Source organism: Tripterygium wilfordii, chromosome 14 (assembly GCF_013401445.1).
Source record: "Tripterygium wilfordii isolate XIE 37 chromosome 14, ASM1340144v1, whole genome shotgun sequence".
Taxonomy (NCBI): Eukaryota; Viridiplantae; Streptophyta; class Magnoliopsida; order Celastrales; family Celastraceae; genus Tripterygium; species Tripterygium wilfordii.
The window spans coordinates 13,019,664-13,047,191 of record NC_052245.1 but is presented as its reverse complement, the minus strand read 5'-3'; the positions used below and the strand labels follow the sequence as shown (position 1 = coordinate 13,047,191).

General features: G+C 37.8%; 5 protein-coding genes and 1 long non-coding RNA gene across 16 annotated transcripts; 5 read left to right on the top strand and 1 right to left on the bottom strand.

Annotated features, from left to right (window-relative positions):
* The first annotated feature begins 354 nt into the window (after positions 1-354).
* Positions 355-7,015, top strand: LOC120015413 (peptidyl-prolyl cis-trans isomerase CYP21-4-like). Of its 7 annotated transcripts, none has more exons than XR_005471752.1 (11): positions 355-567; positions 1,310-1,509; positions 1,599-1,638; positions 1,763-1,813; positions 2,384-2,469; positions 3,231-3,368; positions 3,455-3,602; positions 3,683-3,771; positions 4,545-5,063; positions 6,246-6,402; positions 6,488-7,015. XR_005471752.1 is itself a non-coding variant. In XM_038867836.1 (8 exons), the coding sequence occupies exons 2-8, from the start codon at positions 1,361-1,363 to the stop codon at positions 3,767-3,769; spliced, it is 699 nt and encodes a 232-aa protein (XP_038723764.1). In that variant the 5' UTR covers positions 358-567; positions 1,310-1,360; the 3' UTR covers positions 3,770-4,160. The 7 variants fall into 7 exon arrangements, 1 of the variants encoding a protein (XP_038723764.1); XR_005471751.1 differs by having other exon boundaries at positions 6,238-6,402; XR_005471750.1 differs by lacking the exon at positions 4,545-5,063 and having other exon boundaries at positions 6,238-6,402.
* Positions 7,016-9,847: 2,832 nt separating this feature from the next.
* On the bottom strand, positions 9,848-13,959 carry LOC120014730. Of its 3 annotated transcripts, none has more exons than XR_005471617.1 (6): positions 13,638-13,959; positions 13,472-13,512; positions 11,743-11,895; positions 10,833-10,983; positions 10,473-10,576; positions 9,848-10,075 (listed from the first exon to the last, which is right to left on the bottom strand). It is a non-coding gene; the product is annotated as an uncharacterized LOC120014730 (long non-coding RNA). The 3 variants fall into 3 exon arrangements; XR_005471616.1 differs by having other exon boundaries at positions 9,848-10,082; positions 13,638-13,958; XR_005471618.1 differs by lacking the exon at positions 9,848-10,075 and adding an exon at positions 10,241-10,376.
* Positions 13,960-15,116: 1,157 nt separating this feature from the next.
* On the top strand, positions 15,117-16,037 carry LOC120014046. Its single transcript, XM_038865965.1, has one exon. It carries the CDS (start codon positions 15,119-15,121, stop codon positions 16,034-16,036), a length of 918 nt encoding a protein of 305 aa, XP_038721893.1. The 5' UTR covers positions 15,117-15,118; the 3' UTR covers position 16,037.
* A 2,904-nt stretch (positions 16,038-18,941) lies between these two features.
* On the top strand, positions 18,942-20,831 carry LOC120014415 (universal stress protein PHOS32). The gene is made up of 4 exons (XM_038866363.1): positions 18,942-19,265; positions 19,789-19,898; positions 19,987-20,105; positions 20,486-20,831. The coding sequence occupies exons 1-4, from the start codon at positions 19,088-19,090 to the stop codon at positions 20,568-20,570; spliced, it is 492 nt and encodes a 163-aa protein (XP_038722291.1). The 5' UTR covers positions 18,942-19,087; the 3' UTR covers positions 20,571-20,831.
* Positions 20,832-21,666: 835 nt separating this feature from the next.
* LOC120014271 (proteoglycan 4-like) lies at positions 21,667-22,515 on the top strand. Its single transcript, XM_038866186.1, has one exon. The coding sequence runs from the start codon at positions 21,667-21,669 to the stop codon at positions 22,513-22,515; it is 849 nt and encodes a 282-aa protein (XP_038722114.1).
* Positions 22,516-23,379: 864 nt separating this feature from the next.
* On the top strand, positions 23,380-27,467 carry LOC120015249. 3 transcript variants are annotated; one of them, XM_038867580.1, is made up of 7 exons: positions 23,380-23,644; positions 24,875-25,230; positions 25,656-26,304; positions 26,474-26,574; positions 26,666-26,752; positions 26,832-26,959; positions 27,082-27,467. In XM_038867580.1, the coding sequence occupies exons 2-7, from the start codon at positions 24,910-24,912 to the stop codon at positions 27,197-27,199; spliced, it is 1,404 nt and encodes a 467-aa protein (XP_038723508.1). In that variant the 5' UTR covers positions 23,380-23,644; positions 24,875-24,909; the 3' UTR covers positions 27,200-27,467. The 3 variants fall into 3 exon arrangements, with proteins under 3 accessions (XP_038723508.1, XP_038723506.1, XP_038723507.1); XM_038867578.1 differs by having other exon boundaries at positions 24,872-25,230; XM_038867579.1 differs by having other exon boundaries at positions 23,380-25,230.
* The last annotated feature ends 61 nt before the right edge of the window (positions 27,468-27,528 follow it).

The following is a 27,528-nucleotide window of genomic DNA, read 5'->3' as shown; positions in this document are numbered from 1 at the left end:
AAATCAATGCTCCTATTTCCTGTTCCTATTTTACACTGGTTTGCAGTTTAAAGCTCTAATATTCTCATATTAAAAAAACCACTACTTTATTTAAATTTCTACTATGTAATTGTAATGAACAAAATGCACTAGGAATTTATATGGGCATCAGTACCTAGATTCAACCCCCGAGCCCAGTTGTGTGGGCTACAACTCAAGGGAGGGCAAGAAGGACGACATGACTAGCCCATCCTCGAGGCCCATAACCACTTGACCATTATCAGCCTGTCGAGCCCAAGTCCAGAGTTGGGCCATATGACATGAGCAGTTAACCGCACACGCAATCACGCACGGTCCCATCACCATTCACCCATGGGCTCCTAGAGGCTAGAGGCTAGAGGAATACTAGGCTAGGCAGTTGAAGGGATAAGTTCAACAATTTTCAAATCGAACCCACCGTCTTCTTCAACCCCGATGTGGTCATGAAAACGGATGGAAATGTAAAAGCATTCTCGTTTAATCTCTTATTAAACATCTTTCACCAAACTATCATTCTGCGGTAACGACGAATCTGATCTGTTTAAGAAGGTATGTTTTCGATGAATAAATCTTACGTTCCATACTTCCATTATCTTAATTGAATTCAGTCCATAAGCTTGGACACAACTGAATTGTTAAGGTTTTTTATGTACATAGTAGACTCCTTTGTTGATTTCAATCGTTCCGGATATGTTTTTCTTTTTCACTATATATTGGAGATCTCTGTAAACTCTGAAGTAACTGGTCTTGTCATAAATATTTAAGTTGTAATAATTTGTGGAGTTTCGGATCTAGAGAAGGCTTGGTTAGGGAAGATTCTGGATAGTGTCTTGGAGTTTTACTTTGTTATCCTTTAGCATGTGAAGAAATATCATTGATTTTCGTTTATACTTGTTTGTTTGGAGTTGAGAAAGATTTTGGGTAGTTACCTTATTTTTTATTTGGCTCAAATTAGGAAAAAAAAATCTAGGCAAACTGGCCATGAAGTAAATGAAATATTATGAATTTGGAATTTAGCATGTCTCCTTTAGCATGTTTAGAGATGGTCATTCAATTTCTTTTATGCTGATTTGCTCAGGAATAAGAAATTTTGGGTAGTTGTTTTATATGTTATTTACGGTTTGATTTTGGGAAAAGAAATTCCATGTCTTTCATAATTTAAGTGCTTAAAATTTAAACTATAAGTTTGTGTCCTTTAAAACAAGCATATGAAAATGCTCTTTTGGTAGCATTTAGGGTGCAGATTCACTTGGCTCTTTTGCTTACTTTTGAATCATCCCATGATTTGCAGGCTTTAACTGTTGTAAGAGTGCTTCCTTTAAGATAGTGAAGGTTGCACTTCATGGCAAGGATAAAGCCTCAGGCTCTACTAATTCAAAGTAAGAAGAAGAAGGGGCCAAGTCGTATTAGTGCAACAACAATAGTTCTTTGCACTTCCATTGTTGCGTTAATCATATTGCTTTTTACAACTTACAGGCATTGGTCGAGAAGGTTTGTTTTTCATTTTTTGTTGTTACATGTTGGTTTTGCGACGTATCATCCTTGCTCAGGATTCATTGAACATATTTTACGCGTTACAGGTCAAGGGACCAAATAGGGACCACACAATCTGTTTTTGAGGTATAATTTGGAATTCCTTTCTAAAATAATCTTAAAGAGCTACTCTCTCCTCCCAATTTAGTGATACTCTATGCTCGTTCTTCTCAGCCTATAAGTTCTAACTGCCTTCAATTTTGTCATGCAGGACACTAATGCTTTCATAGATTCAAAGAAGTACGACATTCCTGGTTTTGTTGTAAGCTATTCAATGAATCAGTTACACAAGTTTCCTTCTATGTTATATGTTTTGAATATTTTACAATGCTAGCTATATCAGTTTTAGTGGTGGTGATGTTTTTGTTAAAAGAATGGACTGATTAATCTGCAAGTACCATACCAAGAAATGATATCAACTTATATTGGTGTAATGAACACATTCAAACTCAAAAGGATCTTTATGATTCTCGAAGAATGAAGGGCAAAGGAGAAAGACCTCTTGTTCTTATGTCTTCCCAACTACTTAGTGAAAGATGTACTTAATTAATAAGCAAGAAATTTTAAGATGGCCATCTTTCAGGGATCCACTCTTTTGCTTGCAGTATCCTTTAATGCATATATGTTCTTTGCGTTGGCACTTATGATAATTCCATGTGATGCAAAATCTTCAGTTGGGATGGATATATTTTTTATTCACTGCTCAGTACCTTTGTTACCTTTCATCTTTAGAGTTTTATGTCTAAATTAGTGTCATAGTTGCTCATGTACACGACAGTTAGGCTCTCTGTACTGTTATCTAAACTTATTAAGGGCCCTTGCTTCCTTGTAGATTCTGGATACATCAAAAGGTCAAGTAGTGGTGGAACTTTTCAAGGATGGCTCTCCCCAGATTGTTGACAAGTTCATTGATTTGTGGTAAACATGCAGAAGTATTTTATTTGCTAGTTACCTCAGTTGGTTATGATAAGTAGACATGATTTGCGGGGCTAAATCAATTTTGCTGCTCGAACTGACAAAATTTTTACTGCTAATTTTTCATAAATGCAAATGAGATACTGAAAATCAACTCAGCAATCATGAACTAACCTCTGTCTCTGCGAGAGAGAAATGTCTTTTGTATATATAAACTGCTTGGATCCGCTCCTCGCAGTTGCAATTCCAATTGTGTTTGCCCTGGTGTGGGTGATGAAGCCTGAAAATACAGCTATATTTCGTGAATGAGAAGGGAGAAGGATGGAAGGATAGGCCCTCAACGGGCCTAAGCTTTCTGCTGTTGAATTCTCGAGAAATTTTAAAATGTTAAACTAATATGATGTATGCTATATATATTGTTAAATTGGTTTCTAACTTATTTGTCTAGATGAATTTCTTGCAGAACCATAATTTCTTTTCTTTGAACAGTCAGTGTACCTGTGCTTCAGTTCTATGATATAATAAAATCAATTATGTGAAAGGGAAACTTAGGTAATAGATTTCTGTCTTATGTTATATATCAGGTTTTCTGATGAATTTGTCACACTTAATGTTACTGGGATCTGATGATACATCATTGTTACGATTCTGGAGCATAACTTTACTTTTGCCATTTCTTTTCCCCCTGAATATCTCTATTTGTATTTTTATATGATCTTTGACCCGGACATCATGAAGTTTTTTGAATTAACTGGTTTTTGCAGTCAAAAAGGGTATTTTAAGGGGATGCCTTTTAATCATGTGATCAAGAATTTTGTGATTCATGGAGGAAATTCTGAAGGGCTTGGTGCTGCTGAAGAGTGGACATCAAAAGGGAAGCTTCATGATCAGCTTGCTACAAGGTTTTCTGGCTTGAAATTTGGTTTCAATACCTTTTACTTGTATATTATGCACCTGTGCTGATGAATTTTTAATTGTGATTTATCAGCCCAAAGCACGAGGCATTTATGCTTGGAACTTCAAAAACTAGCGACAGAAAATTATTTGAGCTATACATTACAACAGCACCGATACCTGATTTGAATGATAAGCTTTTAGTGTTTGGAAGGGTCATCAAGGGAGAGGATGTGGTGCAGGTAATAGTTTGTATTTCTTGCTTCTTTTGTCGAAGACTACAATTTATAATATGAATCTTTTGCATACAATGTTTTATCAGGAAATTGAGGAAGTTGATACAGATGAACACTATCAACCCAAGTCTCCTATGGGAATCATTGACGTAACACTGAAACGCGAGCTTTAAGGGTAATTTCTGAGCTTTTCTAAAGTTTTTCTACCCAGCAAAGTGGTTCTGGAATAGCTTAACGGTTTGTGACCCTATTTTTTTTTCATACATGTGTTTTTCCATGGAGGTTGTAAATTTTGGTCCTTCTACGCATTATGCTACATAGGGGAGGGCAGATTTTTCCGTGTGTTTATTATCGTGTTGATATGTAAAGTGGAAGTTAGATCTAGAGTCCAGAAAATGTAATATTTATTTCGTTCCTTGTGCTTGTACTGATCATTATGATGTTCTAGACTGTATTTTCCAAGATTGCTTGACCATCTCAGAGACTATCATTTGGGTTTTCTCTCTTGTTATTTGGAGGGGTGAAATTCTTTGTGATAATAGCATATTTGAAATTCTTTGTTTGACTGGGTTGTGCTTATCTGATTGTCTCACAGACAGGAAAATCGTTGGTATTTGAGTTGTGCATTCCACATTATTTATACATATTTTAACATGATTATAAAAATAATTTTTATTTTTTCCTTCAGATTATTTAATCAAATAGTTTTATAATCTTTAATTTATACGCGGCTTTTTGATGCGAAAAAGGAAAAGGCCGTGGTATTAGATCCGGGCCTAGATCTGTTTTCTGATATGATTAAAGCCCAACCTTAAACAGGTTGCCCAATAGGGTAGCCCTAAAATTCTGAAGTTTTATCTTTAAAATCGCGCCTAAACTCCATTCGCCTATCCCAAAAGTCACAATTTCCCTACCAAGTTCCCAAATATGGAGAACCCGCCATTGCAGATTTTCAGAGACGTCAAGCGGAAGAACTAATGAGTCACTTCGCCAAACGAATCTGCTCCAATGACTCGGATGGAGACTCGCACATTGAAATAGATGATCCACCACGAATGGAAGAACAATCAGAAGAAGGTCCAGTTCTGGCTTTCGTTGAGTACGCAAGATCCGTTGCGTTTTCTCAATACGAAGTAGAAGGAGAAGGAGGATCTTATGATAGGGCCTGGTTGGAGTTGGATCGTGTCTCGGATCCTTAAGTCTTGTATTGCTTATTCGAGCGGTGTCAACTCCGCGATTCTGCTTTCCGATCTCGATTAGGTAATTTTGGCCTGGTTGGAGTTGGAACGTGTGATCCTTGTCTTGTATTGCTTATTCGAGCGGTGTCATGTCCGCGTTTCTGCTTTCCGATCTCCCTTAGGTAATTTTTGAACTGGTTGGAGTTGGATCGTGTCTCGGATCCTTAAGTCTTGTATTGCCTATTCGAGCGGTGTCACCTCCGCGATTCTGCTTTCCGATCTCGCTCAGGTAATTTTTGTTCCTGCGTAGTTCCTGAGAAAATTGATGATTAAATAAACAGACAGGATTCGTATCATAGTTTTTGTTTGGTTCAATTTGTTTTAGTTTGTTAATTGGAAACAATTTGAAAGACGCGATTCAAATAAAACGTGTAAAATTGGCATTTGTATCAGTGTAGGAAGTATGCTTGCACTTGATAGGCCATGTATTTCAACTTCTGCAGAGAGTGCTGTTGAAGCGAGTGCAACACTACTGCAGAGAGTGCTTTTGTGTCGTTACATTTGGCTATTGCTATTTCCAAATTGAGATCATATTGATGAAAACTGCTTTTTCCCTGATGCCTTGGTAAGAAGCAGATCCAGAGACTGGCCTCTTTTAGTATTTTCATTTGTAATTACCATTTTCAATATCTTACTTGACTTATATTATCCCTTTTTTTCTTTCTGGATACTGAAATCCACTGTAAAAGTTACATGTTATATGAACCTTTATTCACCTTCATGTAGACATATCTGGATGCCCCTTTCTTAGAACCAATCATCTGAGACCCTTGAAACCTTACTGGGGGTCATGTTAGCCCTCTTCTAGATACAATAGCTTGTAGTGTTAGCATTCAAGATTATATTTCTGTTGACAATCTTTTCTAGTTGTTTTTTTGTCCTACGTGTGCTCATATCTTTTCTAGATACCCGTACGCTTGAAACTGCTGTGAACCTCTAACTTAGTTCTCTATACAATGAGCCGTCTTCTACATACCATAGCTTGTAGCATTGGCATTTAATATTCTATTTCGACTGACAACCTTAGATGATGAAATTCAACTTTGGAAGTACAAGATTGCCGAGCTCTATTTTTTATTCATAAGTTATATATATGTTGTGTTACATGTAAATCATTATGACTGGCGGAAGTAGTTATTTGGATATGGATATGCCTCACAGATTTTTTTCACAATATAGTGTTAGCCTTGAAAATCAATTTACCATTTTTGTCAAATTTATTTTGCTGAAAATTTTTGTGGGTATTACGTCCAGGGGTTGTTGAAGTCGTTCTTGTTAGCTTTAGCTGCTTATGCTGTTGTCCATTTCCAACTTCTTATTTTCTAATTGTCCCCAACCTCACTTGTTCAAATTTTTGAGAATGACTAGATAGATTCTTAGTAACTTTTCTCACTTGGCCAAAGTATTGCAGCTATATATAATTGATCTTCGTGACAAGATGACCAGCTTCAGCCTCTATGGAGTTGTCACTGAGATTTTCAAGAAAAGACCACAAAAGCTATTTTCTCATTACTAATCAAGGAAACAACGGGAGCAATCTGGGAAAGCCTACATTTCTCCAAATCTTGGTATTGGCATTCGATTAAATATATTTAACTGTTTCCCTCAACAGAACAATTTATCTCACTTGTTATCTGTAAAAATGCTTCTCAGGTCACTTGGGAGATTAGGCCTTGGTCACACTGTTTATCTGGGTCTGTCATGTTAACAAAAAAGGTAAGTATGTCCAACATATTGCTCAATTTCTTAATGTATAATAATGTTACGTTAGGGTCCGCAATAACTTTCTCGATTTTAATTTTTTTTGACATTCTGCTATCATATTATGCATTTTTAGTATTTTCAAGAATTTGTCTATTTGTTCATTAATGATTTAATGTCAACTTTGAAAGGAATACATGTAACTATCTTGTCATCTAGTTGTTTTATTTTATTTGGCATCCTTGGACTGTCATGGTTTGAGAAAGATGTTGGAGCGTCTCTCACCAACCTTAGTAGTTTACCAGCAGTGCTAAACTCATCTTGTCTTCATAAGTTATCATGCCTTTCTGATCTAACCAGCCAGGTGAGCTCTATGCATTCAAAATACTTGTGAACTTAGCCTTTTTTTTGTGTGTGTAAATTCTTATGAACTTGGTTATTACATTAATTACCTAGAAATGAGGTTTCTTCTTGTTTGGATGTGATGCGCAACCATCTGGATTCCGTAGGTGACTTTCTGCTTTGGCCTGAAATTAATAGTTTTTTTTAAAAGAAAAACCATTTGACCTCTGAATCTGATAGTGTAGACTGTAGACTGAGTCTTATAAAATTTACATATGGCTGAACGCCAGCCTTTTCTTTCAAAACAGGAATAACACGTGCGCTTTTTTTTTCTTTCCTTTTTTTTTTCCACTTTCGTGTCAAGTAACTTCTTTGTCATCTGTCGGAGGCAGGCTTAAAAACCCTTCTAACCCCAGTGAAGAACTAATTTGACGAAATTATTATATCACGTCTACTGATTTTTTGTCACTCATTTGGGCAAATGCGTCAATAGATCTGAGCTAGGTTGTTCATAAAATTTTGATACATATAGATATAGAATTAAACTGAATTTATTGATCATATTATATAATTCAATTAAGATGTCGGATGAAAGTAGGATTTCTTTCTCTTCTTTCATTTTTTATTTGAGAATTGAATGAAGGTTTTTTGATGGGTCATGTTCGCATCGATCAAATTGATCATTGTCATGTTAATTCAAGACTTTCTCATGCCCTTTGCGATAACAAAAATGGTACTCTTAGATTAGGAGACGTTATGGGAGTTTTGAGTTCGAGCCATAACAAGATCTTGACTTTCTTGAAAAAGTAGTTGTTTAAATAATGGAAAAAAAATTGGTCAAATATCAAACTTTTACAGTATATGACTATCCAATATCTGTGCATTAGTATAGATGTACTTAATTAAATAAAGAATTCTGAGTTTGCTTAGTTCAGAATCCCCAATCATTTTGTTCCTGAAAAATAGATGCAATTATAAGTTCTTATGTTTTGAAAATGTTGTTTCTTGTTATTTATGACCTTTTCATGTTTATCGAAAGAGTAAAAAGGATCATTTTATTTAAAAACTTCTCTTGCATGAAGAACAAATTGTGCACCCTTCTTGACTAGAAAATGTAAGTGTCCTGGTTGTCTTAGTAGATTGCAAGAGGAGAAGGTTATTCATCCACTCATGATAGTGCAGATATGTGGGAGATCAATTGTGTTGTGGGCTAAGTTGTGAATAATGAAGGATAAAAAAAATCATTATGACATATCTAAGGTCGCTTGTACTGAACCTTGTAAGACAGGAACCTGTAGTCATGGATTAGGGATAAAAGAAGAAGCGTCTCCTTAGAATGGATAAAGGTTATTCAACAGATTTAGGGTCGATAAGAATCCAAGGAGACACCACTCCGTCCAGCCCACATTTTGGATAGGCTTGAATGTGTAGGTCTCCCAATGGACATAAAGGCCCGATTTAAATTACCGTCAGTCTCTGGACTGCTCGCCCAATGACCTGGGCCCAGCCCAACACGAAACTTGGATACCCAACCAAAGCTTGGATTAATGTTGGATAAGCCGTTTGAATATTTGAGCCAATAAATGTTTAGGTTTGACTAATTTTTTGGGCCCAGCCCAATGCAAGACAAAACTTTGGGCCAGCCCAATTTATGACAAGTCTTTGGGCCCAGCCCAACAGGACTGGACTTTGGGCCCAGCCCAATACATGACAAGTCTTTGGGCCCAACTCAAGACAAGGCTTTGGGCCTAGCCCAATACAGGACAGGACATGGGCCCAGCCCAATATAGGACTGGACTTTGGGCCCAGCCCAATGCGAGACTATGGGCCCAGCCCAATACAAGACAAGACATTGGGTCCAGCCCTATACAAGACAAGACTTTGGGCCCAGCCCAGGACAGGACTTGGGGCCCAGCCCAATACAAGAAAGTCATTGGGCCCAGCCCAATACAGGACAGGACTTCGGGCCCAGCCCAATATGGGACTCCAGCCCAATACAGGACTTTGGGCCCAGCCCAATACAGGACTTTGGGCCCAGCCCAATGCAGGACTTTGGGCCCAGCCCAATGCTGGAATTTGGGCCCAGCCCAATACAGGACTTTGGGCCCAGCCTGATTGGAATCGTTAACTTCGAGCATTTTAATTGGTCCCCCCTTCAGAGTGGGAAGAACTAGCCATCTTCCTCAATTCGGGAAATGAATGTCCATCAAGGCCCTGGTGAACTTTTACCACCCAATACAAACTTTGGGCTCAGCCCAACATAATGCTTGGGTTGGGAATATAAAATTACAAAAATTCTCATGCACAGAAAATGAGCAAAAACTATTTGCTTTTGAAAGGACTAATAGATTTTAAGAAGCCAATCAGGAAATTGTCGCTAAAATAGTAAAATGTATAAGCTAGTTAAAAATAAGCAAAAACAAGTTTGTTTTTAAAAAGAAAAGGCCATGACAAACCACCGCCGAATTGGATCTACGCTTCATAAAAGGGACTCCATATAAAAAAATAATCAATGCAGACTTTTCAGATTCTCAATTTTACCTCTTCCAAGAATTCCTAAAATTATAATATGAGCATGTTGTGATTCCGATACTCACACAGATTACCCAAATATGCAACTACAACCAGAACCGCAAAGCAAAAAATAGAGCTCAGAAAATGTGAGGATGCTCACTAACCTGTGATGAGATATTTCAGTCCCAAGAGTGGACAAATCTGGCTCGGCAAGCATTGCATTTACAAATGTTGTTTGGACGCTTAGATAGATACCATAATTGCTAACGTTCCTAAGATGAGCAAGCACACAGAGAGGGCATAAATATATAATACTCATCCTTGAGCATTTCCTGTGCTAACCTTCTCCATATAGGCTATCACGTCTTATCTATAATGCAAAAACTGAACCTTATATATCAGGGTTGTTTTGGAATACTTTGCCCTGTAATTTGGGTCTTATATACTTAATTCGCATTCGATAATTTAATAGTTAATCTATCATCAAAAATTTATCTTGTAGTGGGTTTCAGCATTTATCTTGTGGATTCAAGCAATTGCTCATAAAAGATGTCATCCAAACTTTCCGAGTAAAAGTCCTATACTATGCTCATGCTTCTAAAGAAACACGTTATTATCTAGTCCTGAGAAGGGCAGAAGGAGGAGAGCGTACAAAAGCCGTTGATGCCGCTCTCCTGAACTTACCTGCAGACTAAAGAGAGGAAAGCAACTGAGATGAAGTCAAGATCGAAGAATATGTAAATGACACTCATATTTGTGAACTAGATTAACACCCCCCCCCCCCCTCCTCCCCCCAAAAAAAACACACACACACACACACAAATGATTAAGGAAAGCCCACCCACCAAACCCCGAAGGGAAAATTTTATTTCAACAGCCCCCTACCATCTTACCCACGCCAGGTGATCCAACAAATATGATCTTATCAGCAGATTCTTTTTCCCGCCTTTGTGTTAAACTTATTTACAAGGTCACTGCCGCCTTTCTGGCCTCAGAAAACGTTTTAAAAAAAAAACAAAAACAGAGCTAAGTAAATAAAAGTATTTTTGCAGGGATAAAATACTTCAACAGAAAAACGCACCCTGTAATTATGTCGACCGCATTTTCAGGAGCTCCAACGGCAGCAAGAGCTACTTGGATTATTCGAAAGTAGAAATAGCCAGACCAACTTGCATGCTTGAAAACCTTCACTTAAAAGCAATATATTTAAGTCCTTGGTCTTTAACATGGTAATGAAGCACATTTTAACAGCTAATAGGAAACATGGATTTCTGATAAACAGGCACTAGTGTTGATGGCTGATATGTATATTCAGTAGACTAGATGTCAGATACAATAAGCTACAGACAAACATGGATGCAGTTCCCTGGATTTGTAACAAAGTTACAAAATGATAGGCATCCAAAGAAAAGCAAAAATAGACAATCAAAACATTAAATACCTTAATCACAACACTATAGCCTGAAAAGACTGCTGCCGGCATTGGATTAAAATAGCGTGGAAGGGATAGTTCCATGAAACAATGGCAACAGTAACACCAAGGGGATGGAACTACTTTACATTTCTTGTGTAGCATTGATCTTCCAGAAGAACTGTAAACATCAAGAAGAGGCATGAATGAGCTATAAACCCAACATATATGGCAATTGCGGCAAATAATTACTGATAGTGAGTATTCCACCACAAAAATACTCAAAACTTTAACAAACCAAGAGTATCAAAACTGATTTTGGCCATAGAAATGGCCCTCATATCTCAAGATGAACGATCCATTGACAATGTCAACCTTAGATTCAAACAGAGAAGTAGGGATAAAGAATCAGTAAAGTGTATTGCTTACATGGTTACTCATAAGACAATTAAATGAGGAACAGCCTAGACCATAAAGCAAAGATGGTATCACAATTCGCTAACTCCTATGTTGAAATCACAATGCAACTATATAACCATGCTGTATGATTTTAAAGGACAAACTAAAATGTAACAGCACCTATGGTAATTCAGGCTTTAGTCACTGTTCACCCTCGTAAAGAAGCCAAGTAATCTTCTTACATCTTGTCATACTTTCTCCTAAAGATGCATCCATTATTGTCTTTTCAGTATCACGTGAAGAGATTCTAACAAACGGAAAATTGATTAAGGAACTTTACAATCCTTGAAACGAACTACAAATATGTAAAAAGCAGACCAATCCTGCCAAAACCCAAGTCCCTTGAAAATTTGATAGTCCTTAGATTTATTTAAAACTTAAAAATCTTCATAAAGGCTTGCTTGTAACAAATGAAAAAGTGCTGAATCTTGGAGCAAAGAAGAAAATAAAGAGACATTCAATGATAAAAGGGTTTTTTTACCAGATATGCGTGACTAGAGCCCTTAAACGCAAATAAGCTCTTGGAGTTCAATGATGTGTTCCAGAAGAATTCGTGGCATCTGACACCTTTTCTTAATGTTACTTTTTGCCCAGGTTTCTTAGCCTTCCTTGCTCATGCAACAGGATCCTTAACCTACACATGTAAATGCATCTGGACAGTTCATTTTGCAAGATTAGTAAACAAAAGCGTACAAATATATATTGATATCAGTATAGATGGATGCATAGTAGGGTAGAATTAAAGGATTTGAATGTCGCCAGAAAAAGCTATCAACTACCACTGAAGAGACACTTCAGCAGAAACATCCAAAGATGGGCAAATACCATCCATCCTAACCGTATACTCTTATTCAAACCTGCAACAGAAGTAAAGTATGTTTGGAATAAATATTGGACTTCGCACTCAACACATTTGATCAACAGTATTTTATCCTTGATAAATAACTCTATGCAAAGTATAATCAGTTAAGAATTTCATGACAACACTTAATTAAAATTGAATCATCTAATTTCCTGCAACTTATATCCAATGGGACAGAAAATTTTATATATCAGAAAGGACGACAAGCAGCAAAGTGAACGATGCTATTTAGCAGATAGATACCAGTATACTACCAGGCCATTTAACTTTTTTACTTCAATGATATCAGACTATTTAAGCTTACCAGACTGAGAAAGCATCAATTCTTTATTGCTACGAATCCATACACACAAATCTAAGAAGAAGGAACGTAAGGATTACCATTAGAAATCATTTCAAGCATAATTACACTATATAGATTCGATATTCAAAGTACCAAATGCTTTATAATCTAATACTTCAAACGAAACAGAGAAAATAAGAGCCGAACAGCAACGAGATCCACATACTCGAGATGACCTTAATGGTACCGAGATCTGATGCATACTCCCAACCAAGGCCCAGCCCGCACCCAATATTACCCATGGGCCGGCTGTAACCAAGGCCCAGGGCCCAACCCCATCCCAGGGCTGGCCCGAAAACCTTGGCTGGAAGATTAAGGTTCCCCTCGCGCATATAAAGCACTTCCCCAGCCCCCATCTACCCGATGTGGGATAAGGGAACCTCCATGGGAACCTCCATCTACGCGATGTGGGATAAGGGAACCTGCAGCCTCACTGCATCAATTCCCTCCCTCCAACCAGAGAACACGTGGAGGTTCCCTCCATCTACGCGATGTGGGATAAGGGAACCTGCAGCCTCACTGCATCAATTCCCTCCCTCCAACCAGAGAACACGTGTCCCACGTGTGGCCCCCACCCCGTGGAGCACCACCCCGCGGACCCACATGCACCCGCACCGTCAGCATGGGTCTGGCTTCGATACCACATTGAAGTATACTCCCAACCAAGGCCCAGCCCGCACCCAATATTACCCATGGGCCGGCTGTAACCAAGGCCCAGGGCCCAACCCCATCCCAGGGCTGGCCCGAAAACCTTGGCTGGAAGATTAAGGTTCCCCTCGCGCATATAAAGCACTTCCCCAGCCCTCATCTACCCGATGTGGGATAAGGGAACCTGCAGCCTCACTGCATCAAGATCGCATTCTAATCAAACTTATTTCACCAAAGAAAAAAGCAACTGAGCAAGAAATTAAGAAGAAGAGGATAAAACTTGCCATAGCTTCAAAATTAAACAAGCAAGTAAATGCAAACTCGGATTAAACACAAGTACGGTGACGCTTAACTCACATATATGAAGCTGTTTTGCTGCGCTTGGTTCCTATCCAACACTGCCATTAACGCAAACAGCAAAAGATCTCACTCATACAAATACAAACAAAACACGATATGTAAAATCTAAAAAGCATTTCCGAATAAAACGTATAGAGAGCAAGAGAACAGGAGAGAGAAGCACCATCGGAGGCGTCGACGTCGATAGAAGGCACACTGGAAGCGATGAGCATCAACAAGAATCGACAGATCGCGTAAGCGAATGCTAGAACGATCAATGACTTTACATTCCCTTCCTTCTGAATTTATTCGCGGAGAGATTCAGTAGCCCTAGGTTTCTGCATTGATGGAACGCATCGCATGAAATGAGCATATAATTATCAGAGAGACAAACATTGGCTCGGAGAAGTGTGAGAAGAGTGAGCTTTGCGTTTTGTGAAACTGTTTTTCGGGATGTATAAAAGAAATAGGTAAATAAAGAAAAGAAAAGAAAAGAGAAAAGAATGGCGAGAAAGAAACAATTCCATGAGCTTTTCTTATTTAAGGTGAGTGGGTCTATATCACTTGTATTAAAATTATCCGTGCATAACCGATGATGAATCTTAAAGTTCAACCGGTTAGTCCGAACATTAAAAGTTGAACCGCATAATTTTAATTTTTTTAAGTATAATGTAATTTTTTTAATATAAATTTGTTATTTTCATTGCGATGTTAGAGCATTCACATTGGTATCTCTTAACAGATTCTCTATTTTATCTACAAAATATCACTTTTTGATAGTTTACAGATTCTCTATTCAACAAACACTGGATGAGTATATCTATTATAAATCTCTATCGTATTAAAATATTAGTTTCATCTTATTTTATTATTTCTTATGTGTATTATATGATTTCAAGTAAGGATTAAAATGTTTACGAAATATAATCTAGTTTATATACTAATTTTTAGACAAATAATTAATATTAATTAAAAATAAAATATATTAGTCAAATTTTTTAATAATATTTATTAATTTATAATAAAGTAAAAACAAATATTCTCAACGTCTATATTTCAAAAGTACAGATTTTTAACTGTTATATTTGAAAAATAAATCTTTTCAACGGCTATATTTGAAAAGTAAATATTCCTAACGGTTATATTTGAAAAGTAAAGATTCCTAACGGCTATATTTCTAAATTTATAAAAAGATGCGACCTTAATTTGTTGCTTACAACAATTGCTTCCTTCATTCTTGCTCTCCAATTTCAACTCTATTGTATTTGCTATCATCATTTCCACAATCAAATGGGTTCATTTTTTAAAAAATGGTTTCAAGAATCTGTTTTCGACTCTTCCTCCGATGAAGAGTTAGAAGAGATGCTCGTATTCGAAGCGGAACAACAAAGGTTAGAGAGGATGCGAGTCTCATCATCACGTACTCCACGATTGTATATCGATCGTGGCTTTATTGAAGGTCACGAACGACTTTTCAATGATTATTTTGCAGAGAATCCGGTTTACCCTCCTAATCGATTCAGAAGAAGATTTTGAATGCGACGTGATCTATTCCTTCGCATTCAGTCTGCCATAGAAGCTCATAAACCCTTTTTTCAACAAAAAATGGATGCAGCTGGAAAGTTGGGGTTATCTTCACTTCATAAAATTACGGCTGCATTTCGAATGCTTACATACGGTGTCTCCGCCGACCTTTTGGATGAGTATGTGCGAATCGGGGAGAGCACAGCAATATTGTCTATGAAGATATTTGTTAAAACGTTGATATCTATTTTTGGAAACGAATATCTAAGATCCCCAAATAGCGATGATATTGCCAGATTATTAGCTATTGGTGAAAGTCGTGGCTTCCCTGGAATGTTAGGGAGTATCGACTGCATGCATTGGAAATGGAAGAATTGTCCGACTGCTTGGAAAGGACAATTTACTGGCCATATTCACGAACCGACACTTATATTAGAAGCTGTCGCATCACATGACCTTTGGATTTGGCATGCATTCTTTGGATTACCAGGTTCACACAATGACATCAATGTGTTGGATCGTTCATTTGTGTTTGCAGAATTACTTCAAGGACATTCTCCACCAGTTCACTATAATGTCAATGATCGGCATTACTCAATGGGTTACTATCTTGCAGACGGTATCTACCCGTCGTGGGCTACTTTTGTGAAGACAATCCCTATGCCACAAACCAATAAGGCTAGGCATTTCAAAAAGTTACAAGAATCATGCCGAAAGGATGTTGAGCGTGCTTTTGGTGTACTTCAAGCGAGGTTTGCAATAGTACGTGGGCCAGCTCGATACTTCAAACGTTCAACACTTCATGATATTATGTTGGCGTGCATAATAATGCACAATATGATTATTGAAGATGAACGACATTTACACGTTCAACCCGACATTGCAGACATGTATGATCAGGCCGAAGATGGTCCTCCTACGCCAGTACTAGAACACTTACGAACTCGTGAATTTCGAGACTTTATTGACCAATACATCCGCATCCAAGATAGAGAAATGCATACTCAACTTCAAGCTGACCTTGTGGAGCATTTGTGGAATATTCATAGCAATGCTTAGTAATATTGTTGTTCGATATGTTTATTTTCTCGTAATCTTGTTCTTCGATTAAACTTTTGTATGCTTAGCTTTAATTTATATGTTATTAATTTAATATTTAATATTTTTATTAATTTAACATTTGTGTTGTTAGTTTTGTTTTAATATTAAGTTATTAACTTAATGTTTTTATTTTATCAATTGAATAGAATAGAATATTGTAATAGTTTAATAGAAAATTATGATATACAAAAAGTTCACAACCAGTACTAAAATATTTTATTATATTTTATTGTTTCAGATTCATTAATGCATCGCTACACTTATTGCACCATAACCGATTGTCGGTATTATATGTAGTTGGGACAGATACCATTGTAGGCATGTTTTGACTTCAATCTGTACGACTTTTGCGGTATTATAGCGACAGATCATTGTTTACAGAGACCAATGCAAATGCTCTTAGTGATGAGAATGTTTTTCCCTCCTACTTTGGGCCTTGTTAACATTAACTTCTTAACTAATTTGAATCATTTCAATTAATATCAGTTTTTTTTTCAATGACATATGACTCACGCACATACACATGCACCAACACCACATTGACAAACGCTTATTTGAAAGTAGCATCTAAACCAGCACTCACACTAACAAACACTCATTTGAAAGTAGAATTTAAAGTATAAACCAACACTTTTCTGCACCGTAGACAGAAATATACGAAGGTCGGAAGCACTACACATCCATAAATAATACATCCATAAACTTACATAACTGATGTGGCATGTCACATTTGCAAGCTGACATGACAATTTCAAAAAAAGAAAAACAAAACCTAATTTCACTTGCAACTAGTGGCGACAAAGACATAATTTCGAATTTCAATAACCCTCACCTCCCAAATCTTCTTCTTCTTGACGAAGCTCGAAATCCACCGCACATACCGAAAATCTGTGGTGCTTGTACAAACCCTCACCCATGCTTGAAATCCACCGCACATACAAGTGCTCGAAATCCCTGTTGCTTGTACAAGTGCTTTCGAATTTCAACAAAACCTAATTTCAAGCTCCAAATCTTCGTTGAGAGTTTGTACGGCCTGTGAATTCAGGCCACCTCAAGTGCTTTGTCATCACAGGCTACATTACTTCTCTTTTGCAGACTTGATTTGCATCATACTATGTTGTGTATTGTTACACTATTAAATGAGACAATGTAACTAGTTACGATGTCCGATTGGAACAACATAATGAGACACAATCTCCACTTGGGACAGAGCATCCCAAAAGGGGATTGCCTCATTACATTGTCAAGTTGCAACATCATAACTAAATATCAATTTTCAATTGGGACCTCGTACTAAGACATTTTTCTCATTTTGGACGATGCAAAAAAACTTGACAGTGACTTATTACACTATCAAATTATTTACACTGTCCAATTGGGACACTATAATAAGACATTGTCTCTACTTAGGGCAAAGCATCCCAAAATGACATTGTTTTATTACATTGTCTAGTTGCAATAACGTAACTAAATATCATTTTTTCAATTGGGACATCGTACTAAGACACTTTCTCCATTTTGCACGTTGCAAACAAATTTGAGAGTAGCTTATCACACTATCAAATTAGACAATGTAACTATTTATATTGTCCATGTAATTAATTACACTGTCAAATGTAATAAGTCACTCGTGAGTAAATTTGACAGTGTTGGCTTATTTTGTTTGGAGAGACTTATTACACTTTATATATAAATGTTACTCAGTCAATATTATAAGACGCTTGTGCATAAAATTGACATTGGTGACTTAGTAAGCTTGGCAGGATCTTATTACACTTTGAATATAATTAATTACACTGTCAATGTAATAAGCCACTGGCAAGTAAATTTTGCGTTGGTTGTTACAAGGTGTTTGATGGTTGTCAAGCGTTTAGTTTTAGTGCGAATGAATGTTTGATTCTAATGCTTAAATAGCAAATATTGTTAGTATTTGTAAGTTTTATCAGCTAAGTCAACACACATCATCAAACATATACGGAAAAACTGCTTTGGTAAACTATTAGAACTCTATGGACAGACTTCACGTATAGCCCAATTGACAAACCCAGTCAGGCCCACAATCGGTTCAATTTCCCGTGATTGGTCAAGTGAGGGTGCTTGATTGCAGTGATGGTGATTGTCGAGTCTCTCTATGCTTGAGTGGCCTATTGAACAACAACATCGAAATTGATTTTTGCTAGTGGCGACTTCCGTAATTTCATGGATCCATTGGTTTGGCCTGCATCACCCCGATCGAGTAACCTCAGAAGCATGTGGATTCAAGTCAAAGTGCCAAAGCAGCCCCATGACCGTTAACAAGATCGCAACATGATTATGCTCAAACGCATTCTCAATGATTTGCTCTCGGACGTTGCAGCCGACAAAGCTAGATCGCGTGATGACCTGCGGCTATAATGTGAGAGAAGAGCTGCAAAAGTAAAAAGGAAGCCCAAGGAGAGAGAAAAAAGAACTGCAAGAGTAAAAAAGAGGAGAGAGAAACAGAAAGTACAGAATTAATTATATCTTTTACTTAATTGACAATTTGGTTATTTAATTGGATATCTATGTGACATGTTGAGCTGTACATCCACATAGATTAGGGAAGTTTAGGGATGAGAAAATTAGGCACACATATCATTTTCACACTAAGGTAGACAGAAATACACGAAGATTTAGTGAGCTCACCAAGCCGGCATGGGTCCTACATCCGACAAAGTAAACCAACATCCTTGCATTATTGACTAGGAGCCCCATTAACTCCAAGAAAAAGTTCCTGTCCTTCGCACCTCAAGTCTCTACCATGAATCACCGTTAGATTTCAGCGATCATATTACATCATCAATCCAAAGGTTACAAACAATTCAACAACAGCACCGGAACCCACACGCAAGTAAATCCCTCAGGCATATGGTCTGTGTTTCTCTCTTCTGCCTCTGAAGTTCCGGATCATCTTCTTCTTCAATCAAAGACCACAGACAGTTCAACAAACACATATCGCGATCACGCAGAGGGAAAAGGAGAGCCAGAGTCATGGACGGAGAGAGAAGAGTTGGTGTGGCGGTGGATTTCTCGCCATGTAGCAAGAAAGCACTGAAATGGGCAGTGGACAACCTCGTCCGGGACGGGGATCACCTTATCCTCGTAACCATACGTCCCGAGGGGTACTACGAGGAGGGAGAGATGCAGCTCTGGGAGGTCACCGGTTCCCGTAATATATCTCTCTCACTTCACTAGCTTGCTTTTCCTTTCTGTTTGCTTTCCCGAAAAATTATTTGACACTAATACGCTTCTGTTTTAACAAATACTGTATCAGAAATATAATTTTGGGTTTCAATATGTCATGATCTGGGTTTATAGGAAATGGTAGATGCGTCAACGGACATTTTGTTATTTCATTCCACCATTGATGGATTATGTATTTGATTGATTGTGTAGAGCTTGAAGAAATTTTATGGATGCTGTTATAGAGAACCCTCATAATGATAATTATTTTTGCTGGAAAAATTTAAGCTTGATTTCTGCTTATGATTTCCCTTTCAGTGAGTGAGGAAATTTGTGTTGATTATACTGTTAATGAATTGGTTCTTCTTTATGGTTAATCATGTAGTAGACAACAAATGCGTAAGATTAAGGCTGCTTGTTTTTTTTTTCTTTGTCAAGAAATTTTGCGTCTGATTATCCATATACAAATTATTGTTGTTAACTTTTTTTGTCTAATTACCCACATGAAGCTTTGATCCCACTTAGTGAGTTATCGGATCTATCAATGATGAAGAAATATGGGGTGAAGCCGGATGCTGAGACACTGGATATACTTAATACTGCTGCATCGCAGAAAGATGTATGTATATGTTTTATTCAAATCCATTAGTGAGACCTCTTCTTTAACGTAATTGTATTCTAATTATCAGTTTGAGAAACGTGAATAGATTGTGGTAGTCATGAAGATATACTGGGGAGATGCCCGTGAAAAGATATGCGAGGCAATTGACAAAATCCCTCTTAGCTGCATTGTTATTGGAAACAGAGGGCTCGGGAAGATCAAGAGGTAAAATCCCATTAAACCTTCCGTTAGATTGGAAGCTCTTTTTCCAGCTTCATGTTGTTGAATAATTGGCATGTTGATTTATTTTACAAAGAAAGTTGTCTTTGAGGATACTACATGGTTTCAAATGGGGTACCTTTGTGGGGAAGTTCATATTTTATGATTCTGTGCGTTCATAATCATGCTTTGCGCTTAACGTGCTCTTGTAATAAGCCTCTGCTTAATACTCACACATGGTGAAGATTACTGAAAACATAGACATCAAGCTGGCTGCTATAGTAAAATCTGTAGCCTAAAGTAGAGTGTTAAGTCTCTAGATGACAAGTAATCCTTGAAGCCACTGTTAGTTGAGTATTGATTTCCTTCTTTTTTGCATTTTGCAGGGCCATAATGGGAAGTGTAAGCAACTATGTGGTAAATACTGCTTCCTGTCCCGTTACGGTGGTGAAGAATGTGGACCATGAGTAAGTGCAACAATGTTCTCAACGAGCCGGCTTTGTTCACCACACTCCTAATTTGCTTGTGATCTAGAACTGAAATTGTGGCAAATAAATGTGTTTTCTTTTGGGTTGTGTTGAAACTGGATGCGTTGTATTTTAATGGTAACCGGTCTATGTTAATATGCAGTTACTATGTGAGGTGGACTGCTATGAAAGGATGGTTCTGTTCTGTATCTGTATGGATTCTGTAATAATGAAATAAATTAGGTCTTGAAATGTTTGTTTAGAATTTGCAAAGTTCCTTTATAGAGATTTCAGAAGCATAAAGTATAAGCAGAAAAGAAATCATAAATTGCAGCTTAAAGGATTTCCTATTGGAAGCCATGAGCCCATGACGACTCTCTGTATCAGCAAAGTCATCTGACTTAGGTATCGAGACCATTGTGTTCCATAGTACGACCTATATTAATAGAGACTAGAAAAATATTAAACAGGATTCTAATAAGTAAATGTTTTAGACAAGGAAACAACACCCCACCGACACGGCTAATGCAGCAGAGGTAGTGCACTGGTCTTGCAAATAATGAAAATACAAAAGAATCTCAGTATTTTTTTGTCCAAGCTATTGCAAATGTTGAGGTAGACACACATGATTCATGTGAAATCGTGAGCTTCACATGATCCACATGAAATCATGTACGTCTATCTCAATATTTGAAATAATTGAGACACAAAATATTAGAATCCGTAAGATCGGTGTAAAAAAATAGTGATATACTATGTTTTACATATGCCTTTGTACCACACAAGCGCTAGTTTCTATGGTGCCCCAAGTTGGTGCTAAAACTGGAATGGTGGAGAATTAAGTGTGTAAAACCAGAAATGGAGGAGAAATTAAGACCATAGCCATCCTCCGCAATACAATGCCAAAACAACAAATAAACAATGGTTAGCCTTTCCTCATGGAATTGCTGAGTATATAAACCAACAATTCCTCTTGGTCATCCTATATTCACAACAACTACCTTCTTTATTTAGGAGCTACAAACTAAACAAGACCTCTCGGCTTTCCCCATAACAAATCTTCTTTTCACCTTCTCATTTTTCTTCAAGAAAACCAAAAAATGGAGACCAAGAACAATCAGAAACTGCTTGTCTTCTCATGCTTCACTCTCTCACTCTTTATTTCTGTCCACGCCATTTGCGTGCCTCGGAAATCCGAAGCTGGTACTCCTTCTCAGCCATCGCAAACTCCACCACCAATGCAGCCTGTTTCATTCCCTCAGGCTCAGCCATCAAAGACTACACCTTCAGCTCCAACGACAGATCCTCCACAGCCCAAAACGACCACAACAAAGAACACAGATTCAGCACCAGAGACGGAAGATCAGAAAAGCCATGGCTCGCCCCCACCAACCACTCCAGAGCAGCCTCCGGTGGAGCCTACGCCGTTTACACCTCAATTTCCTTTACTAGGAATGCTAAAAGGAAACCCATCTGATGGCCTCTCGGCGAATGTTGATCCTCTAGTAAAGAAAGTCTGCGCATCCACCGATTACTCATCTCTTTGTGAGTCTTCCATAGCACCCTTGCTATCTGGCGCGAAGGACGCGACTGCTGATGCCGTTGCTATGCTTGAATTGGTGATAAAAGCAGCCTCTGAACACACTAAGTTAGCCATTGCTGAGGCGGAAAAGCTTATCGCGGCACCGACTACCCCTGCCAAGGTTTTAGCTATGATTAAAGACTGTAAGGATAACTATGATGATGCTTTGGATAATTACCAGAGTGCTTTGGATGCGATCCCAGCTCGTGATATTGGCACCATTAATAGTATGCTTAGTGCTGCATTGACAGATTATACAACTTGTGATGATGGGTTTGAAGGTTTGAAATCTCCAGTAGCTGCAATTGATAGGTTGCTTAGTAAAATGGCTAGCAACACCCTTGCCGTTGCTTCCTTGGTCAATTGAAGATGAGATATTGTAATTTTTTTTTGGTTTCAAGAGTGTGTATTTGATCTTGAATGTCATTTGAATGAGCACATTTATAAGTATGTAGGATGTGGAAAAAGGATATCAATGTTGTAGTAATAAATCAAGCTCTGTTCTGAATTGAATCATTGACTTGCATTATGTTCAGATTATCAATTGCATTCAAGTTTATGTAAAGTGAACAAGGCCCCCGTAGTACTCGTCTGATTCGGGATAGGTTGTGTGAGTACACCTCTGAAATAGGTATTTTTGGCATGCATTTGCTCATAATAAATGAATATGTCACGTGCCATGTGGATTGGATTGGAGGTTAAAATGAGAGACAATTTACCCAACCTAAAAATTTTACAAATAGAATTAAAAAATTGAGGGGGCTTAATAGTCATTTTAACCTGAGAGTAGGGGTGACAAAAAATGGGTTCCGGATAGGACAACAACACATGCTTACGAAATATTTATATTTCTGGACTATTATCCGGATTGGTTTAAATCCGGACAAGTAAATCAGACACTAACCTAATCTGGGTTAGAGTTTGGACAAGTAAATCAAACAAGATATGTTTGGACTCGGACCCGATTTTAAACCGAACAAATTTTGTGTTCGGACCCAGATTTTGAACATATAGCTTGTGTTCAAACTTGATTTAATCTTGATAGAATAAATTCGATCATCCGGATCGAAGAAAGTTTTGTCACCCCTTCCCGAGAGAGGTTACAGAGCTGAAGAAAATTATAGGTTTTGAGTTTGACTAGTGAGGTGTCAGGTAATTTATGGGCCAGCTTCGGGCTTCGGCCCGCTACTTCTGCAGTTGATCTGTGTGTATAATCCTTTTTGGACGAGAAGCGAAAAATGAAAAATAGCAAAAAAAGAAAAAAGAAGAAGAAAAAATGAAGAAGATAATGAGTCTCAGGTCTGAGCGTCCTTCACTGAAACCAGTCTCAGAATATCTGAACTCACTCTGTTACACTAACCCTAACCATCCTCTTTACCCAGAAAAGAGAACGTAAAAGAAAAAGAAAAAGAAAAAGAAAAAGAGGTGGCCAAAGCTTCGACTCAACGGACTTCCTTCCATGGTCACTTAGGGTTTGTGTTACTTTCTCTTGCAATGTAAGTATCTTAATAACTTTTTATGTTTGCTTTGTTTTGTCTGAAATGTTGGCTGTTTCAGAGAGATGTTTTGGGATAATTTTTCGGGAAAATGCGATCTCTTTTGTTTATTTATTTTTTGAAACATGCTGAGGAAAGGATACATCTTTCCTTGTTTGGTGATGGACTATAATGTTAGTTTCTACAATAACTATTAAAAGCATTATAGGGATTTTTGTGGTTCAATAAGAGAGAGTGTTTAAGGACATTAATGTGGGGTTGTTTTCCGTTTGGTTGCTGAGAAAATAGAGGTAAAGAATGGGATGGTTTTTTTTTTTTTTTTTTTTTTTTTTTATCTTTTTATCTGGACAGTTTTATGAGAAATTAAACCACAGGGACCAGGATACCGGTTGGTTTTATCATTAAAATAATGCTTCTCCTCTTTATTTAAATTGATATTGATGGGTTTCTGCGTTCGTTTCAGTTTAATGAATGGAGCTTTGGGTGTAAGTAACCTTGTAATAGCTGTTAGTTTGTCATTTCTGTTTCTTTGTTCTTCTTTGTTCTCTGATTTGGTTTCTATCTATCCAAGATTATTGGCATTTATTTGATGAGCTACTTTGTTTTTTTTTTTTGAATGGTTAAATCATAATAGCAAATTTGAGGTTCTCCGACCTTTGCATCTTTCAGTGATATGCAGGGAATGAGCTACTTTGTTTAGTGCTATGTCATTAGGCGATGGGGAATTTCGCTCTTTCAATGAATTGGTTTTATAATCTGGTGTTCCTTTCCTTTCATTATTTTCAAACATTTCATCCAGTGCTCTTGCTTAAAGTGTTTGTTGTTGATTTGATGTACTTGCTCATCAAGGGTTCGTTCCTAATTGGCTGTGTGTGGATAGCACCTGGCTCCCACAATGGGTGAGGTTGGTGAAAAGCAAGATATACGCAGACCTTACCCCACATAATATGTGGGGAGGTTGTGTCCAAGAATTGAACTTGTGACCTTTGGATCACACCCTGCAACTCTTCCACTGAGCCACATGTCCGCCTGTGACCTCTGGGATTTGTATCTTACACTTGATTGTGACCTCTAGGAATTGAATCTTACACTTGATTGTGCGGGATAAAATTAATTGTTGCATTATAGTGGAGGCTTTTGGCAATGAGAGGTTTTAAATACATAGAATATTCGCCTTTCCATGTTATTACTGTTTGGTAGGCAGTTAACCCCTTTGGTTTTGAGCAGCAGCACTGCAGCCGCGAAGAATAATTAAATTTATACTTATGGAAATCTTTGGCGGCTCTGGGTTTGCTGGATCTGACTCTAATGCAAGGAAGAAGAGGAGCAACGGGTTTCGTCGTCCTCGCAGTGACTCACAGTCGTTGATGCAGGGCCATAATTTTATGTCACTATCCACACAAAATTTAGTAAGCGAAACCAATGAGGTTGGATCTGATGGACTAGGAAGTGATAATAAGTTGAAGAAGCTAAAGCTCAAGCTTGGTGGTGTTACTCATACAATTCACACTAAATCTGCAGCAGGTTATGCCTCTGGAGGACACAGCTTTGGTGAATCTCCACTCCAACAACTTCCATTTTGCCAGGTATCGTACACTGATTCTTGTTGATTGTTTGCAATTGCTTATAGGAACTGTTAAATGCTATTTGGATGAGATTTGTTTGTTATGCCCCCAAACTGTTTTTCTGCCATATGTTGTGTTCATGGGATCAGGTATTTTGGCGACTAGTCCGAATGGCAAGATCATTGAGGATTTCTTGTCCAATGTACAGGATTGCTTTTTTACCCCCCAAGTGCGGGCTACATTTTGCCTTTTAATTTGTATCATTTTTCATCTAGATTATTATATTTCTAATTTTCCCTTCAATCGATGCCATTGTTCTCTGTTTCCTGAAGATACATTGTGCAGTACTTAATCCTTGCATGATTTTATGTTGTTGATTTTGTTATGTAAAGTTACTATTATACTGGATTACGTGAAACCTTCTTATAGAAACGTGATTGGTGCAGGACAACAGAGATAGCAGTTGCTTCTATCCTACTTGTGGTGGGAAAGACTTGAGAATTCAATCAAAAGATTTTTCTGGAATCGTACCTAGTTCTGGAAGTTTTTCAAGGGGCAAGGCATCAGGTGTTCCTGTGAATGCAACAACCTATAACGAGTCAGTTCGTAAGAGTGAGCGGATTCCCAAGAGACGTGTCCTGGATATAGGATTTGATGATGATGAAGATGAGGAGATCCGGTACCTTGGGAAACTCAATTCTTCGAAGGTTGTTGCAGATCAGGGGTACAAGTGGGATGAAAGGAGGGAGAGAAAAAGGAGGACATTGAAGATCACAACTGGTGGCCGAATGGATGATGGCAGATTTTCTAATGCAATTGAAAATCTGGGATCACGAAACGTTGGTAAAGATGATAGAAAGAAGTCAAGACCAGATAAAGTGTACGAGGATCAAGATTACATTGAAGAAGAAGAACCTATATCAGATGATGAACCTGAATCTGAAATGAAGCAAGAAGGGGTATCGCTTGATTTATACGTAGGAGGAAGAAATGAATCGATTCCCACTACTCGCAAACGAGCCCTTTTGTTTGGAAAAGATGTTTTATCTGGCGGCATTGAGTTCCCAAATGGTTTACCTTCTGCCCCACCTAAAAGTGAGCATTTCTCTGTGCTTAACTCTTGCACATCATTTAATAAGTATTAATTAAAATCTAATGCTGGAAAGATTCTGGTTCAACTCAAGTGTACTAATGCATGGTTGCTTAATATCTATGGATATCAATTAAACTTATTTTGCTCCATTGATGGTTGATTTGAGTACAGAACAGAAGGACAAGCATACTGAAGTGGAGCAGCAACTGAAGAAAGTGGAGGCTGCACGGAGACGTAAAATGCAATCGGAGAAGGCAGCTAGGGAAGCTGAGGTCTGTCGACCAATGTTGTTGTTTTTTTCTTTTTTTAATCTTATAAATACCTTGCATTCCATCTGAAAGCTGTATAACTCTTCTCATATAGGCTGAGGCGATCAGAAAAATTCTTGGTCAAGATTCTGGAAGGAAGAAGAAGGAAGAAAAAAAAAGTCAATTAGATGAATTGGCACAGGTTTTTTATTGAAAAATCTTGTGTTCTTTGTTGGGACGTGGTTTGTTTTCACAGCAATCTAATTCAGTGTTTAATACAGGAGAGGGTTGCCAGAGCGAACACACTTGCATCGAACACCGTCAGGTGGATCAACAGTCCCAATGGTACTCTCGTCGTATTCTCTGAAGATATTGGTTTGCCAAGTATATTTAATTCAACACCCTGCAGGTACAGGTTTACTTTTTTTCTTACCAACCCAGTATTACGTCGATTACCACCGTGATTCTCACTTTATGGTTTATGACTTCTGCTTGTTAGTTTATTATGGTTTTTTGTTTACCCTTTGTCAGTTATCCTCCACCAAGGGAAAAATGTGCTGGGCCAAATTGTACAAATGCATACAAGTACCGGGATTCCAAGTCTAACCTTCCTTTGTGTAGTCTCCAATGTTACAAGACGATTTCATGAGAAGATGCCGGCTTCGATTTGCATGCTAATATGATCCCTTTTTTTTTCTTTTGTTTTTTTTGTAGTCAGTATACCATATGAACTTATTGAACGTTAGCGTCAAACGGTACTCGGATTGACAGACCTCAGTGTACATGGCATGTTGAGGTATCCAACCTTTCAAGAAAGGGAATTTTCTGACTATTAATTTGGCACCACACAACATTTGAAATTGAGAAACTTACCAGATCATGTTCCAGACTTCCAGTTCTGGGAAGCCCTACGAGGATCGTATTTGTGTTCGAGTATTGAATGGAATTTAAGACTGTTTTAGATATAGGCTTCATACA